The sequence below is a fragment of the Musca vetustissima genome, unplaced genomic scaffold, assembly GCF_032173495.1.
Source record: "Musca vetustissima isolate MV318-11 ecotype Yass unplaced genomic scaffold, APGP_CSIRO_Mvet_v1 utg231977, whole genome shotgun sequence".
NCBI lineage: Eukaryota > Metazoa > Arthropoda > Insecta > Diptera > Muscidae > Musca > Musca vetustissima.
The window spans coordinates 1-19,195 of NW_026883749.1; the positions used below are offsets into that span (position 1 = coordinate 1).

At 36.8% G+C, this 19,195-nt stretch overlaps 1 protein-coding gene across 1 annotated transcript; it reads left to right on the forward strand.

Moving 5' to 3' along the window:
• Positions 1-283: 283 nt before the first annotated feature.
• Positions 284-18,809, forward strand: LOC133330777 (uncharacterized; the record flags this gene model as incomplete). Its single annotated transcript, XM_061539187.1, has 3 exons — positions 284-406; positions 18,219-18,377; positions 18,449-18,809. Coding segments are annotated over 3 exons (518 nt in total), but the record flags the coding sequence as incomplete, so codon positions are not given.
• Positions 18,810-19,195: the final 386 nt, after the last annotated feature.

Sequence of the window (19,195 nt, forward strand, 5' to 3'; positions counted from 1 at the left end):
CCCTCAAACGGAAATAACACATTCTTAACTTCGTTTTCAACAGTTTCAGCTATCTCTATAAATTTATAATCATGGCGGAATATAGAAAAAAATGTTGTTGCTGTTGCCTTTTGTTGAATTATTGCTAACCAAAAACATCAGAAGCCGAACATGAAAACCGGCAATATATATTCGCTGGTTCTCTTGTTCGCAACTTCTAATTCATTTAACTTAACATTTGTTTTATTACCTCTATTTTTTTCTCCATTTTCTCTTTTCTCTCTCTCCCCACTCTCCCTTACAGAGCATACATGCAAAGATTTCACCTGTGAATCGAATGGTTTTTGCATAAATCCCGATCTACTGTGCGATGGCATTAATCATTGCAGCGATAACTCCGACGAATCGGTGCATAATTTATGCCAAAGTAAGTAAAATACATACAAACACCCTCACACACAGAGAGACACCTCTACACCCACATTTTTACATACGTACACACACCCACATATATAATTTTTCCTCTATCGAAGTCAGTATATTATATCGTCATATATCACGGTGGGCCCTCCGTTCGTCGGGTAATTTTGTTAAATTTATTCCTTGTATCCTTCGTCTGCTGTACAATGGGTGACTTTGGCAAGGAAGTGATGATAACAGGCATGGGGTGATAGATATTGTCCGGCAATGTGTGGGTGGGCGGGGATTGGTCGTGCTGGGTAATATTTTAAATAACTCTGCTTGCTAACTGGTCGCTGTTTTGAGTCCAGTAATTTAGTTGGTAATGATTGTAGTAATGACCTGGCTGGGTAGGAATTGAATGTCCTTCTACACGCCAGGATGGCAACGTTCGGGGTAGGGGTAGGCCAGCTGATATCAATAATAATGATAGTAAATAGCCAACGTTGCGATTTATGACTCGGTAATTGAATGTGTTGCTGTGTTAATCTTATTACGGGTTGATAAATGTGGCGGTCGGTACACTGGGAGAAAACAGAAGGCGGGGATTTTTTAAATATGTTTTTTTTCAAAGCCTTACAGAAAGCCTGGATTTTTAAAAAGAAAATTTCTATGCCTTCTATAAGGCGTGGATTTTTAAAAAGAACATTTTCGGGGACTTCCATAAGGCGTGGATTTTTTAAATAATTTTTTTCGGAGACTTCCATAAGGCGTGGATTTTTTAAAAAAAATTTTCGGAGACTTTTATAAGGCGTGGATTTTTTAAATAATTTTTTTCGGGGACCTCCATAGGCGTGGATTTTTTAAATAATTTTTTTCGGGGACCTCCATAGGCGTGGATTTTTTAAATAATTTTTTTCGGGGACCTCCATAGGCGTGGATTTTTGAAATAATTTTTTTCGGGGACTTCCATAAGGCGTGGATTTTTTAAATAATTTTTTTCGGGGACCTCCATAGGCGTGGATTTTTGAAATAATTTTTTTCGGGGACTTCCATAAGGCGTGGATTTTTTAAATAATTTTTTTCGGGGACTTCCATAAGGCGTGGATTTTTTAAATAATTTTTTTCGGGGACCTCCATAGGCGTGGATTTTTTAAATAATTTTTTTCGGGGACCTCCATAGGCGTGGATTTTTTAAATAATTTTTTTCGGGGACCTCCATAGGCGTGGATTTTTTAAAGAATTTTTTTCGGAGACTTCCATAAGGCGTGGATTTTTTAAAGATTTTTTTTCGGAGACTTCCATAAGGTGTGGATTTTTTAAAGATTTTTTTTCGGGGACCTCCATAGGCGTGGATTTTTTAAATAATTTTTTTTCGGGGACCTCCAAGCTGCACACATCTGATTCACTGATATCCGCAATCTTATCGGACATCGTTGACAATTTGCCAAGCCGGTCTTCACTAACTGGCAATATTGCTTTCATTTGTGAAGGAAGTCGCTGCATCCACAACAGCTTCCAAATGTCCTTTGAAACCTTACCTTGAGGCAAACACCGCATTTCAGACAATAATTCTGAAGGCTTCTTGTCTCCACGTTCAACGTTCGTCAAAAGCTTCTTGAGACGCTTCTCCTCTGAATCCGAGAAACTACCAATAAGTTTTCCCTTAAGCGTGTCGTACATGTTTTTCGCAGGAGGATCGACGATGATGTTTGATTGCCTTCTCCAAAATACTGCTTTCAATCGATGCGACAATGGTATGGAATTTTGTCGAATCTTGCGTAGTCGGAACGGAGGAGGAACTTTCACAGCTTCTCGCGAAACTTCCATTGATGGTCCAGAATTTGTAGCGGTGTTTGCCATTAGTAGGTCTGACTTTAGTTGAAATTGTCAAAATGTGGATTGTAAGGCGGGGAATTTTTTAAATATATGTTTAGTTCCTCTAAGGACATACAAAAGTCGTAGATTTCATCGTCTAAATACTTCTCTAAGGCCTAATCAAACCCTGAACATGTTTTTCAAAAGCTGCAAGGGGCAGGAGTTTCCTTCTAAGGAGGGAGTGGAGTAGTTGGCGTCTTTCCAGGAAATTATGGTCATATTTTTCCATGTAGACATCGATCCGATTGAAATCGATGACATTGGAGATGTTCCTCCTGGTTGAACGTTTTCAGATTCCGTTGTTATCCAATCTGGTCCTTATTCCCATGCATTATTCCAATGTATTCATTTTCCATATCATAATCTTTTCCATTTGGGCTGACTATTGTCTGTCCACACATCAAAAGAGTAGGTGATTATGGATCGTATCACTTGCTTCTATATCAGCGAAATTGCCTCCGAAGAAAGTCCCATTCGTAATCCAGTCTGGGCCTCATTCCGGCGAATATTGCCAGACGTTGTTCAGTAATTTTACCTCCGAAGAAAGTCCTTCTCGTATTCGAAGAAGCGTTTGATGGGCTAAGTTCATTTTTTCGGCCTTCGATGCAATAGTCGATCCGGTTGAAATCGATGGCATTGTAGATGTTCCTGTTTGGGTAAGCGTCTACAATTTCCGTTTTCATCCAGTATGGCCCTCATTGCCATGCATGATGCCTATATATTTTTTTCGCACATTCTAATCCTTTCCATTTTGATCTGTCGATGGGGGTCATTGCTTTGCTTATTTTTGATCGCTTTTGCTTATTTTGGGTTAAGACCTATACTTACTTTTGATGACAAGAAGCGCGGGGGAATAAATAATTGCAATAAATCTGCTTAGGTAATACTTGAACGGTCCCCATGCAGCAAAAGAGTAGGTTATGCTGGATTATATCACTTTCTTCTATATCAGTAAGAAAGACAAAATAAAGTCCTGCTTTTATTCGAAATAGCCTTTGGTAGTCGAAGTTTATTTTTATTGCCTTCCATAGCAGGATAGAATAATTTCGAGATACTTCATTCATTTAGAGATACTCCTATGTATTCATTTTCAACTTATATAGTTGGAATGTAGTTTGCGGAAGCTCTTTGCAGTAGTCTTGGGTTTGACCTTGAAAACCACCGATACACATTTTCCAACAATGAGTTTGAGTTCCGATTTGTTGAAGTAGTTGTGATGTGTTTCCATATACACATTCATCCTCTATTTTCTCAGTGCTTCCTAAGCGTTCTCCTATTGCCAGTAACACATCCTCAGAACATGATAGCATCAGTTATCAGAACCGGTCCCAGTAGTGATCCCTCAAATAGGGATATGTACATCGATTAATCGACCTTTTGTATTGAAAAATATCAAAGTCGAAGCCGACTTTTGATCTTTGAGGAAATCGCTAAGTCGGCTTTTCATGAAGTTTTCTGATCGAATCCGAACGTTAGCATTTTGTAAAGAGTGTCGTGCTACCATACTGTATCAAAGGCTTTGGCGAAGTCGAAGCCAGTTGCAATGGTTCCCTCATTCAATTTGAAACCTTCGATGACATATGTTGAGAACGCTGTCAGTTTATGAGTTGTTGAGTGCCTTGCTTGAAATCCAAAGTAAATGTCTCCAAGGATTCTCCTTTCCTCCAGAGCATGGTTGATGTGTGACAGAATAAAATGCTCCAGTAATTTCCCAAAGGGTGATAGTAGGGAAATTAGTATATAGCTTCCGCATAGAGTAGCATCAGCTCCAGATTTTTTACCTAAGGTTCTGAAGTGCTTTCCTCCAAATCTAAAGTAATAGTCACAAATGATACTCCTTTCGCCAATAACCCGTTTAATACGCAGAACAAAATCTTCCAGTGATTTCCCAAAGGGTGTTTGGAAAGGGGAAATTGGTATGTAGCTTCCGCATCTGTTCCAGATTTTGGCGTAATTTCCTTTTGGCCCAAATCTATTTATGAATAGATAACTTTAAATGCAAATACGTCAGGGTGAATTATGGCCGATTGATCAAGATATTATCTGAAAGTATAGAAGGAGAAAATTAATTACACGTTTTTATTTTTTTCTCTTTAAAACCTGAAGGCAGGCCCTCCTCTAGCTAGTCCACTTTTTATTAGAATATAAGGTATAGGACCATACACCATATGTAACGAGATTTTTTATATTTTTCGCTAAGTTCGATAGATACAACACGAGGCAATTTAAGCGAAAGCTTGACACAGCGCCATTTTGTAATTTTTTAAGCCGTTCGAAGACGACACTTTTATTATGGTGCGACACACTTTATAGGGAAGCACCCAGCCTACCGAACTAATTTTTTTCGAAGCCCTCTAATGTGTTAATAGAATATTTGTTCTGTTTAGAGTTGTATCCTTCCAGAGCAAATCATCATCATTGGAACTATTCCAATAAAGGAACGATAGGAACTAGGTTCAGTTCTTAAGTTCCTTTTTGTGAACTCCTTCTTTAATTCAATATATTTTTTATTCGTTGTTAATTAAAGAAATAATAAAAAATATTAAAATTATTAATGGTAATAAAGTAAATAATTATTAAATACAATATAAATAATTTGATTTAAAATAATTTGATTTATTATTTTTCTTTTTTATTTTTAATCACTTATTTTGCTTATAATTTATTTTCATTTATTTCATTCATTTATTTTTATAATTTGTTTCTTATTATTTTATTTCGTTTTTTTTTACAGACATAGTAGAAAATTAGCCATAGCTGCAGGAAGAAGAACATTTCAATTAATTCTGGCATTTTTTTAAATAAAATACCCTATTTATATTGTCACTTCCTTTGAATAAATGCCAAGTGAAAAAGACTGAATATCAACTGAAGTATATTTACATGCTCAAGAATTTACTATTTTTTTTTTTATTTTGTTCAAAAATAAACCAATAAATATATTTCTTTCAAGGTCTTGTTTTACTTAATTTTACCCCTCATGTTGTATCTTGGATAAATAGGTACTCCCTTTAGCCCAGCTGACTATGCAATTAACTGTCAAAGTGCATAGTTGAATTTATGGCACAATAAATAGGTAGTCCATTTAGCACAGCTGATGACTCGATTAACTGTCAAAGTGGGTAATTTCTACTTGAATTCGATGTGCAATGTTGCTAACCATGTGAAATATTATAAGGAAAATTTTGACATATGGTCGAGACAAAAAGAAAGGTTTTTGTTTTGATACATCATCTTCTTATTGCATCATGGTTAAATTCGACGTGCAAAGCAGTGCTGCCAACCATGAGAAATATAACTAGATAAAATTTGACAGATGGTCGAATAAAAAAAAAACATATGTTTTTGTTTGATACACATCACCTTACATTATTGCATGGCACAATGAATAGGTAGTCTATTTAGATCAGCTGATGTCTTGATTAATTGTCAAAGTGCGTAATTTCTACTTGAATTCGATGTGCAATGTTGCCAACCATTTGAAATATTATATGGAAAAATTTGACAGATGGTCGAATAAAAATAACATATGTTTTTGTTTTGATACACATCACCTTACATTATTGCATCATGCTTGGAACAGCTGTTTTTTTCTGAATAGGCTTATATGGCGTTTAGACTACGTAATCCATTCGATTTCAAATGTCAATTCCATCTGCTATACATCATGCTGGCAATGCAATGTTGCCAACCATTTATTTAATATTAGTATAATCCACAACTACGATTTAGTCATGATCGGTTGTCCCTCCTGTGTCCATGTTTGCAGTCAGGCTCGAAGATAGACTTTATAAATACCAAATCCCCATATAATAAAATTTCCGGGTTTTGATCATTTAAAAAATGTTTACACTATGAGAAGTTTTTTTATTTGGCCATCAGCAGTACGTACATAACTAAGGAGGCAATGCAAATCATAATTTTTGACAATGAAGTTACAGTAAGAAAAAATTTTGAACATATGAGTGCATGAGGCTACCTTCTTTATTATACCATGGCCTTACCGAAGGCTTAGATTATTAAAATAACTTTTGTCAATACCTTTCTTTTCAACCTCTAATTGCATATATCGCGAAATATTGTAGCTCCGTTCATTGGATTTTATATTTTATTTTCTATTTATTATTTCGATCATTTGTATTCCTTATAATTTATTTTCTCTTTATTATTTATTATTATTATTTTTTTACAGACACCGTTGAAAATCTATCATAGCTGCGGGCCGGTGTAATTTTCCAATATTATATATATATATGTTTTGTGTTACTTTTTTAATAAATATCTCTTTAAATTGTTCTACAATTAAAAAATCTTCTATTTGTAGTATTTCATGGGATTAATTCAAAAAACAGTCAATTTTGACAGCTCTATGGGGGAATCAGCTGTTCTTCTTAGGAGGCCAAATAATTGTGCCATGATTAAAAAGTATTTCTTCGTGTACTTTTTTATAATCTTTCTATATAAAACTAACTCTTCTTTGGCGTATAGACCAATTACTTAGGTTTTTATATTGAAAAAATTTAAATTCTAATAATAAACTGTAACATCTGATCTGTTAATCAGCTGATCTTCATATGCATCCTTACAATTTGGCAATTGACCTTTTGACTAAAACACTCTTGTATACTAACGTACGGCAAATGGCATAATAATACAACCATGGCACAATGAATAGGTAGTCCATTTAGCGCAGCTGATGTCTTGATTAACTGTCAAAGTGGGTAATTTCTACTTGAATTCGATGTGCAATTTTGCCAACCATGTGAAATATTATATGGCAAAATTTGACAGATGGTCGGGAAAAAAAGGTTTTTGCATCGTGGTTAAATTCGAGAACTATAATTAGATAAAATTTTACAGATGTTTTTGTTTGATACATAACTTTATTATTGAATAAAGCTTGAGAAACAGCTGATTCTCCTGAGTAGCCTTATATTGGCGAATTTAAACTACGAAATCCGATTTCACCTGCCATTTTCATAACCTATACATCAAGTGTAAGCTTGGAATGCAATGTTGCCAACCATGAGAATTATTACGAGATAAAATTTGTCAGGTGGTCGAATAAAAAACAGATGTTTTTGTTGTCATACACATCGCCTTATTATTGCATTATGCTTGGACCCAAACTTGAGGAACAGCTGATTCATATGAACGTTTAGACTAGGAAATTCATTCGATTGAAAAGGTCAATTTAATGACCTATACATCATGTAAATGCTATTGGTGTAAATCCTCTTGATTTTATTTGACATATGTATACACTATGAAATTTATATAAGTTATCGAGTAGATTTCTTAACTCTAAACTTTATTTGATTGACAATAATGAATTTTGACAATTGATGTGATAATCAGCCGATCTTACAATTGGGCAAGTGGCCATTTAATAAACATTTTTGTTTATTAACGTACGACCAATGGCAAATTTATAAAATTGTTTAATTAAAAAAATGATATATTGTTAGCAAACAGATGATTTTTTTCCTAATCTGAGTAGCCTTATATGATGTTTAGACTACGAAAACCACTTGATTTCACACATTTCAATTCCATAGCCTATACATCATTTAAATGTTATTGGTGTAAATCCACTTGATTTAATTTGACATGTATATACGCTACGGAATTTATATCTTTTTTTCGTTGACGCCAAGATCAGAGAAAGAATCCACATTGTCCAGTTTGTATGACCCTATAAAGTAGTCAGATTGTATTGGATGTGAACTGAATAAAGACAATTTCTTGCATTTTTAAAATTAAGAGACATTCCATTTGCACTGCACCAGTTAAAGGGTGTAAATCGTACTGTAAATAAACTGAATTACGTGTATTTGTATGCGAAAACAGCTTGACATCATCTGCATACTTTAGTATTTTGGAATAAGGAATGAAATTCGGAAGATCATTTAGATAAAGAACAAACAATAACGGACCCAACTGACTTCCTTGCGAAACTCCAGAGGAAACAATAATATCTTTAGAAAAGGAATCACTGAACAAAACCTTTTTGGGTACGATCCTCTAAATAGGATAAAATCCAGCTTAAAAGAATTGACGAGAACCCAATAACATTAAGTTTATGCAGCAATAGCTTTTGAACTACAGTATCGAAAGCTTTACTGAAGTCTGTATAAATAACATCAATTTGTTGTTTATTTGCAAAGCCATTATGAACATGACATATAAATTCAAGAAGATTAGAAGTAGTAGATCTGCCTTTCATAAAACCGTGTTGAAAAGGGGAAATAATGCTTCTTATAAAATGTGATATTCTACGTGAAACTAATAGTTCAAAAAGTTTAGGTATGACACTTAACTTCGCAATACATCTAAAATTATCTATAAGACATATATCTGGATCGACTAGATTAAATAAATCTAAATGTTCTTTTATTCAAAATGATGAATTTTAACATTTAATGTGATAATCAGCTGTTAGTGGTGCCCAATTTTATGATTGGGCAATTCACCATTAAATGAACTATCTTGTATACTAACGTACGGCAAATGGCATAATAACGCAACTATTCCATTGCATGTTACTGTGAACTTTTTCCTAGGTAAATTTAATTGAAATAGTTATGGCAGAGATATATATTTTTGTGACGTGCATGATAAGTACATTAGCATGTAGGTATATACAAGTAATATTCATATACATATGTATATAAATTTACTATTGTACACTTCCATTTAAGTGAAAAACAAAATTCCATTACTGAGGATTATTAAAAATAAAATTACAACAACGACAGTCTATTGTAGTTGAATTACATTCTCACACATATCTGATTTCACTTCATTTTCATTTTTTTCACACTCATTTTAATTGTTTATATATATGTATGTAGAACATTTTTTTATTGTTATTTTATCTTGCTTTTTTTTATTTATGTGTTTGTATATTTTTTATTATTTTATTTTCATTTAATTTTTTTGTTATCAAACTGGTGTGTCATAATCAGCGCGTACAAGCGTAGCGTTGTACAAATTATCTGCGGGCGCTCATCTTTCTCGTTTGTAATGTGTTTTTGTTTTTTTTTTCTGTTCTACAATTAAAAAAATTTTGTATACAAACATAAATGCTTTATTAATTGTATACCAAATTATATGGATAATTATCTGCAAAGAGTGTTTGTTTTGTTTTTCTACATGAAGGAGGAGAAAAAAATTATCAATTTTATCAACTGTTCGCATTCGCAAATTATGAACTTTCTCTCTCTCTCTCTCGCACATTTTTTTTTTCATTTATGAATTGTATGTCATGTGTAAACGATATATAAACATTAAATGCAATTATGTAAAAATGTTTTTAAAGTAAATTTTTTTGGGGGATGACGCGTAAGAGTCTAAACGCAACCATAGAGTCTAGAGTCAGCGACAGTCGTTTGCCGTGTGTTTCTTATGCGGTGTACACACTAGCATTTTTGAATGGCACTCTTGCCCAAATTTTGCCTCACATGTTTGTCATCAGGCAACCACAAAAATAGTTATGGTTGTTGGACAGTCAGTAATCGATAAAAAAGTTGACAGTCAAAAATGATAGTGTGTACACCGCTTTATTGGCAACGGGAAATCGCGACGGCTGACGTTCGCGTCTAGCGGCATGACGCTAGAATAGATTTTATTCATTTTTGCTCAGCGTCATACACAAAATTGCTCTCTTGCTCTCAATTGAGTTGCCATATTTTAGGTAAAAATCAACAGTGCTACCAAATTTCAATGAGAATTTTGTATCAAAACATATGGCAGTGCTGTTAAAAAAATCAATTATTTTTATTTGTTTAAAAAAAATGCTAGAAAGTGCTAAAAAATTTAAAAAAAAAATGCCAAATAAAAGTGCTAAAAAGTTTATAAAATTAATTTCGATTATAGCTAATAATCTATGCTAATAAAAGAGTAAAGTGATTGACTGACCGATTGATTGACTGATTGACTGACTGACTGATTTAACGATTCATCAACGCCCAGACGAAACGGCTGAAGCTAGAATCTTGAAATTTTGGGTGAGGGTCATTCTTGGTCCAAATGTGACAGATAAGGCTGGGTTTTTGGAAATTCGTACTAGAACGGTACGAAAAGTACTAAAATGTACTAAATGTGATGCCATTTGTATTTGGCGAACCGGTGGAGCTAGAACTCTCAAATTTAGTTTGATGGTCGATGATGGAGTGTCGGATAGATGCACTAAAGGGTTTTTGGAAATTCGAACTCTAACTATCCGAAAAGTACGTAAATGTACTAAGTTTGGTACAATTCTGTAGCATGTGAACGGATAGAGCTAAAAACTTGGAATTTGAAATGCGAATCAGGGTTGGGAAGTAGGGTCGATATAAGGTCGATGATTTTGAAACTGTGTACTCATGTGTACGAAAAGTACTATATGGTACTATATTTGGTACAAATTTAATTTAGAGGTACAAATCGAGCTGGAAACCTGAAAATTGATATTAACATTACCGTCGTAGTATAGGATTGGGATATGTACGTAGTTTTGGAAATTTGTTACTTATGTGTACGAAAAGTACTAAATCGTACTATAATTGCGACAATTTGGATTTGGGTGAACCGATAGAGCGGGAACCATAAAATTTGGAGCCAGGATCACTGTAGGGGTGTAGGATTGCGGTCAGGACTCAGTTTAAGACATTATTACTTATGAGTACTAAATGGTACTAAATTTGGTACATTATGAATTTTAGGTGAACCAATTGAGCTAGAATCATGAAATTTGGAGTCAGGATCATTTTTGAGGTGTAAGATTGAGATATGTAGGGAGTTTTAAAAATGTGTACTAAATTTGGTACAATTTAAATTGTGGGTGAACCGATGGAATTGGAATAATGAAACTTGGATTTAGGATCACTGTGGGGGTGTTGGATTGGAGTTAAGTAGGAAGTATTGGAAATTCGTACCACTGTGTACTAAATTTGGTACAATTTGAATTGTGGGTGAACCGATAGAGTTGTAATCCTGAAATTTAGATTTAGAGTTGTAATCCTGAAATTTAGATTTTGGGGTGTTGGTTTGGGTTAAGATGGAAGTTTTTGAAATTCGTACTAAATGGTACTAAATTTGGTACAATTTGAATTTAAGGTGAACCAATAGAGCTAGAATCATGAAATTTGAAGTCAGGATCATCATCAATACAGCTGGAATCCTGAATTTTGGAGTTAGGGTTACAGTTTGGGTTACAGTTTCAAAATAGTACCAAATGTGGATTTGAGTAAACCGATAGAGCTAGAATCTGGAAATTTGAAGTTAGGATCACTGTCGGAGAGTAGGATTGGGCTATGTAGAAAGTTTAGGACATTCGTAATAATGTAATGTAAAAAAGTGTCAGTCGGTGTTGCCGACAGATATATAGCCCCCAACCTATGGCTTGCGGAGGTCTTCGGAATTATCACACCAGATTTTATTATTAGATTTATATAAGAAATATGTTTTATCAAAGAGGTTTCGGATTGAATGTTGATAAAATTTTATAAACAAATGGGTTCGGAATTGATATAGGGTTCGTATAGATAATATACAAATGCAATACTAATTCGCCGCAAGGAGCGGACCAATGGGTCCCATCTTCGAAATTAAACTAGACTTCGTAAGGAAAATAGGTTGTGCAAAGTTAGCTTCAAATGGGACATTCCATTCGCCTGATATTGAATTTATAAATATTGAAAATGTGCGCCCTTTGTGGGGGAGGTGCCAGAAGGAGTGGACCAATGGGAGCCATCTTCCTTCTTGACCTTGACTCGATGAAGATAATAGGTTGTACAAAGTTTGCCTGATATTGGATTTACTAATATAGAAAATTTTGACCCTCTGTGGCGGAGGAACCAGAAGAAGTGGACCAATGGGTGCCATCTTCATACTTAATCTGGGCTTGTTAAAGATAATAGGTTGTACAAAATCTCATTAAAATCGGTCAGTTTGCATGTTATTATGAAATTAATTTTTAGCAAATTTTGACAATTTTGTGGTTGAGGTACCAGAAGGAGTCGGCCGATACTCACCATCTTCGAACTTAAACTAAGTTTGGAAGAAATATTAAGATGTGCAAAATTTTGATGAAATCGATTATTCCCTTGGAGAGTTATCGTGCGCAGCAACCAGACAGACAGACGGACAATGGACGGACATGCGTAAATAGACTCCAAATTTTCGGAAATCAATATTTCAATGAGGCACATTTTGGTATATAAAAACTGAGGGTATATAAAAACTGTCTACCCAAAAATTATCAATATGGATCCACGTTTTGGTATAGAGTGGTATCTCAATTATTCGGTGGTTTGGTGACTTCAGGCATATTATTCAACCGAAGTGGTTTCAATTTTTATATTATTGATTCTCATTAGGCAGGAAATCTCCATACCAAGAATTATGAATATTGGACCGTGTTTCCGGATAGCCTCCAGAGAGCGACCGGGGACGTTTTTTAATAGAATATATTATAATGTCAAATTGCGCGTTTTTTGGAGGCTGACTTAAAGTATCGACCTATTTTCGGTATTTTGATGGGTTTAGCCGTATTCTCTGGGCTCTGTTAGGTTAGAAAATATTTATGCGGATAATTTCTATATTTGATTATATACTCCATATAAAATTTCCGTCCTCATGATTTTATTTTTTTCAAATAAACAACCTAATACCAGACAATGTCACAGTCACCATATGGGGTACCGAACCATGTTTTAAGAAAATTTTAATAAACACCATGTGGTGCAGGGTGGTGTTTTAACATGGTGTTTATAACAAGTTCGGCCGGGTCGGGATTTTTTTTACTTGTTAACAGATTTACTGACACTTCTTTAACATTTAAAATAAAACTCATATCGTGAAACATAAAAAAAATCGAAAAACGGCAAAAATTTTTGGTATAAAACCAAATAGACGGACAATTTTGAAAATATCCAGAAAAAAATAAAAAAAAATGCTAAAAAAGATGCTAGGTGCTAGATCAATTTTTTTGGTGCTAAACGAGTTTAAAAAGTGCTAAAACTAGCACTAATAGTGCTAAAAGTGCTACCCTCCTACCGCTACGTGAACATTTCCTTTAAGAACCCATCCACCCGTGGTATTTTTAGTAACAAATTAGAAAAACCCTCCTTCGAATATTTTCGACTTGCACTTTATTGCTACACAGTAAAACTGCATTACTCCCCCGATCGAATAGTGAAAATTTTATTCAAATATCTCCATTCATCGCCGAGTTATGGCCATTTGAAATTGATCGTGTGTCAAAATATAGCTGCTACACGATTCTGTTCGCCTGGTACGGCAAATGGGAAAATTGATGAAATTGCAAGTCCACAAAACCGAAAAATGCCGGATGCGTTGCCAAATAGTTTGCTGTGTGTGTGTCCATGTTAGTTGGCGAAATTCTGGGCATACTTTTAGGCGTTACACAAATACCGAAAAACAATGTGGCAACGCATCATGCATTTTTCGGTTTTTTGTGAAACGCCTGAAAGTATGCTCAGAATAACGCCAACCAACATGGAAACATAAAGTAAACTAATTGGCAACGCATCCGGCATTTTCGGGTTTTGTGGACATACAATTTCATCAATTTTCCCATTTGCCGTACCAGGCCAACAGAATCGTGTAGCAGCTATATTTTGACACACGATCAATTTCAAATGGCCATAACTCGGCGATGAATGGAGATATTTGGATGAAACTTTCACTATGCGATGGGGTGAGCGATGTAGTTTTTAGATGTGGCACGAAATTGGGAGACAAAAATATCCGAAAGAGGATATATTTTTACTAAGGAGCCGTTCATTTTTTTACAAATTTTTTGAAGGCTTATAGTAGAGGATATTTGTATCTACCCCCAGCCTTTAGGCTACTGATACCTATATTTATAATTTTTAGTGAGGATATTTGGTACCCCAGTTAAAAAAAAAAACTCGCTCAAAAACCCTAAAAATACCGAAAATTGGTGTGGCCCTTATATGGGAGCGCTGCCTAAACGTGGACCGATATATCCCATCTTCAAACTTGTCCTACTTGCAGACAAAGTACGACTCTCTATAAAAACAAATTCGTTTAGTGGCTAGAGTGAATACAAACAGACAGACGGACATGGCTAAATCTTCATCGAATTTTACGCTAATCAAGAGTATATATATATATATATATATATATACTTTATAGGGTCGGAACCAATAAGAGATGATGGTATAGAGTGTATACCACCTAGCCAAGATGAGGTCGTAAAATTAATTAATCGGCTCAAGAAAAGCAAAGCAGCCGATGGGTTACCAGCCGAACTATTCAAGACTGGTGGCCAGATGCTGGTCAGGAGCATGCACCAGCTGATTAGTACAATTTGGGTAGATGAATGCATGCGCAATGATTGGAACCTCAGCATCCTGTGTCCCGTGCACAAAAAGGAGACAAGACGATATGTGCCAACTATAAAGGAATAAGTCTCCTTCCCATCGCATATAAAGTGACATCCAGTGTGCTGTGTGAACGATTGAAGCCAATGGTCAATGACATCATTGGACCATACCAATGCGGCTTCAGAAGTGGCAAATCCACCATTGACCAGATCTTCACTCTGCGCCAAATCCTGGAAAAGACCCACGAAAAACACATCTACACATACCACCTATTCGACGACTATAAAGCCGCATTCGCGACAGTCCTATCCGTTCAGAGGTGTTTAAAGCCATGTCTACGTTGGGCATTCCTGCAAAATTAATACGGCTATGCAGGATAACCTTGGCACAAGGTCAGCAGTTAAAGTAGGAAAGGACCTATCGGAGCCCTTCAATACCGAATGAGGATTCAGACAAGGTGACAGTTTGTCGTGTGATCTTTTTAACATCCTGCTGAAAAAGGTCATACGAGACGCAAAGGTGAACAGAAAGGCAACCTGTACACCAAACAACACATGTTACTCGCCTACGCCACCGATGACATCGATATAATGGGTCGAACATTGCGAGCGGTAACTGCCACATTTGAACAAATTGAGAAGGAGTCTGCCAAAGTTGTGGGACTGGTATTAACCGGCGAGAAGACCAAGCTAATGGTATCAACGTGCAAGACGTCCAGTAAAATCGGACCAACTGTGGAACTTGAGAACTACAGCTTCGAAGTAGTCAAAGATATTATATACCTTGGTACCGCCAGAAACAAAACGAATGACATCAGTATTGAAATTCGGAGAAGGATTGTGATGGCCAACAGATGCTACTATGATCTAAATAACCAGTTTAGAAACAAGGCCATCTCCCGCCAGACCAAACTCAAACTTTACAAGACGCTGATACTACCCGTTCTATTATATGGATCAGAAGCATGGGTACTTGCGCAAGCAGATGAGACAGCTCTTGGGGTGTTTGAAAGTAAAATTCTCCGAAAGATCTACGGGCCGATCTGCGTCGACGGTGAATATCGGCGTCGAATGAACCACGAGCTCTCCAATTTATACGCGGCTAGGTGGTATACACTCTATACCATCATCTCTTATTGGTTCTGGGGTATCTTCTTTACCGCCACTATTTGATACCAGAAGCTCTATCCAGATCCTCAACACGCTGTCAGTATATCTCACCAGGTTTCCTTCTGCACATCTCTACACGTGGATGTGCCTGCACCAAAGCCTTCGGTTTGGTGTTTTACGCGGTATTGGTAAAATTACTTTCCTCAGGATTGCCCTATACCCTGCGTTTTTCATATCAGTAGCATTACGACACTCCTGATCGTACCACGGATTTCTTGATGGTGGTCTTTGGTACCCAAGTGGTGCTATTGCTGCAGTTTGTAGGGAGTGGACAATTCTCTGCCAATGTGCTTCTATATTATTATCGGGACATGTAGTGATTTCGTCAAACTGTTGGGTAAGTTGAGCGGGGTAGGCTTCTGCTATCTGTTGGGTTTTTGCAGCTTTTCGACGTCAAATTTCCGTGTTACATTAGATCGCACCTTTGCTGCTACATTAAGACGGTGCGTACCTTGGCTGCCACAAGGCCATGGTCCGAATCGATATTCGCTCCCCGGATCGATCGGACGTCTAAAACACTTGATGAATGCCTTCCGTCTATCACAACATGATCGTCGAATTGATTTCTCGTTGTTCGATCGGGAGAAATCCAAGTGGCCTTTTGTATATCGAGATGCTTGAATCTGGTGCTGCTAACTACCATGTTTTTTGCGGCCGCGCGAAGTCAATCAACCTCATACCGTTGTCTGATGTTTCTTCATGGAGGCTGAATTTTACGACGGTGGGACGCCAAAGATATTTTCCCTTCCGATTTTTCATTAAAATCTCCTACCAGAATTTTAATGTCATGAATGAATGCCTTCCGTCTATCACAACATGATCGATTTGATTTTTCTTTGTTCGATCGAGAGAAATCCAAGTGACCTTGTGTATATCGAGATGCTTGAATCTGGTGCTGCTAACTACCATGTTTTTGCTGCCGCGAAGTCAATCAACCTCATGCCGTTGTCTGATGTTTCTTCATGGAGGCTGAATTTTCCGACGGTGGTGCCAAAGATATTTTCCCTTCCGATTTTTCATATGCTGTTTCTAGGCTCTCGTAAAATAAGTCTTTGGTCTGTTCATCTTTATCTTCGGTCGGAGCATGGGCGCAAATGAGACTGATGTAGAAGAACTTCGCTTTAAAGCGGATTATAGCAATTCACTCATCTACTGGAGTGAATCTGCTGGAGACGAGGTCTTTTATTCTCCTGTTAACCATAAATCCGCAGCCAAATTCATGTCTCATTTCATGGCAGCTATCGATACAGGGCGTAATCATCTGATTTACTTACACCAGTCCCATTGCATCGTTTTTTCTGCAAAGGCTATAATATCGGCTTGTATCTCTTTGAGTACCTCCGCCAAAGCGAACACAGCGCCTGTTCTGTACAAGGTGCGCACATTCCAAGTGCAGATTCCCAGAACGTGGTCCTTTATACGTTTGGGTGGGGGGTCGTCAACGTTAGGTGGGTCTGGTATTCTTTTTCTTTGCTTTTTCATAGTAGATTGGGTTTTCCGAGTGTGGGCAACTAACCCGATGCCTCAACCCATTTTTGTTTATAGTTCTTATGGTTGATCACGCGTCATATATAAGCTCACTATTTCATCTTACTTACTTACATAGCTGGCTTGTGACAGAACTTTCGATCCATAAGCCGAGCTTAGAAAAGATTTCCAGGCGCGTCGATCTTTTGCGCAGTTTTTCCAATTTGAAAGATTATTTTCGGCAATGTTGTCTTCGACTTGATCTTTCCATCGTATTCGTGGCCTTCGCCTTCTGCGTGAACCATCAGCTGGTTCGCTTTTATATGCCTTCTGGGCTGGGGCATCTTCATCCATTCTCACAACATGCTAACGTAGTAGCTGCAGCTCAATACGTCTAACAATGTCGATGTCCAAGTACAGCTGGTACAACTCATGGTTCATTCGACGTCAATATTCATTATTTCATCGGGTGATGAAAATAGCAGCCCAGGCAGGTCAGTGTCCACATTTGAGATGAAAGAGGGACCATGATAAGCCTGGACTTCGCCACGTTAAAGCTAATCAGAGCTTGGTTGCTTGGTATCTATCATCCCCTACGCCACCCTCTTCACAATTCTATCCGTCATTTATTTGCCATAAATAAATGTCCATTTGGAAAAATAAACATATCACACAGCAGGATATCGGGATATCAAAAAGTAACTGTGACATTATGAACTTCTTCATGAAATGTCGAACTTCGTTAAACCAGTCAAGCGTCAGAATAACATTTACACACCAACACACACATACAGACATACATACACACCTACATTGCATTTGTAAAATGTGTAACAATTTCAAAACCCCAACATTTCAACTCTCCTATCCTCCGCATACATATATTAATCAAATGTAATATTTTAAAACAAAATTGTTAACCTCTCTGCTCTCCTCTCTCTCCCCCCTCTCTTTCTCTCTTTATCCGTAGATGAAACCACCAGCACTGTATTTGGCATGGATATGACATGGATTGTAATGATTGTGGTTAGTATACTGCTGATAATAAGTGCCGCTATTGTGGGCATAACCATATGTGTGTGTCGGCGGCAGGACGATGGTAATAATCAGCATACAACGGCCATGCAATGTAAGTTACACACTCACACACACACATTCATATAAACAATTACAATAACTTCTTCTTCGGCTTCTCCACAGTACATCACACGGCCGAAACGAATGGCTCCTCGAAACACCTGCATTACACACACGGCATTGCCGGAGGCGGTGGCGGCGGCGGTACTCTGAGCCGTGAACACACCCAACTACCGCCAACGTCGGGAAACTGGCATCACCCTGCGGGACCATACGGGTACCTCCGCACGCAACTCAACTACTTGAAGATGGCCACCAAAGTCCGTCCCATCTGGTGCTTGGCAAATTTCGTCAATTAGGTCAAGATCTCTCAGCAACGTCCGCTAACAATTTGGGCATGTCCCAGACAAACATCGCGATCAATAATGTGGCCGCAAATCCCGCCAATGCTGTGGGTGCTGCCCAAAAAGATGAATGGTTTGTCTGAGAGGATGTGTCCAAAAAAATAAATGATGGAGTCCCGTTGGAGATTTCTATGATTGTTAAAGGAGAGATAGAGAGAGATATAGAAAGAAACAGAGAGAGAGAAATTGATAACCTAAATTGAAGAACAAGAAACGAAAAGAAAACTACAACAAAACTAAAGGAAGAGAAACAAATTTGCACAGCATTAAATGAAGTAAGTAAAGGTTAGGGATAAGCAAATCGACTTTCGACAAATCGATTTTTTGCATTGAAAAGTTGAAGTCGACTTTTGATCTATGAGAAAATCGGAACTTTACTTTATCTGTTCACAAGAATTCATATAAAAAATCAAATTTTTAGCCGATTTTGCAGAAGTCAGTAAAAGTCGAAAATCGATTTTGAACA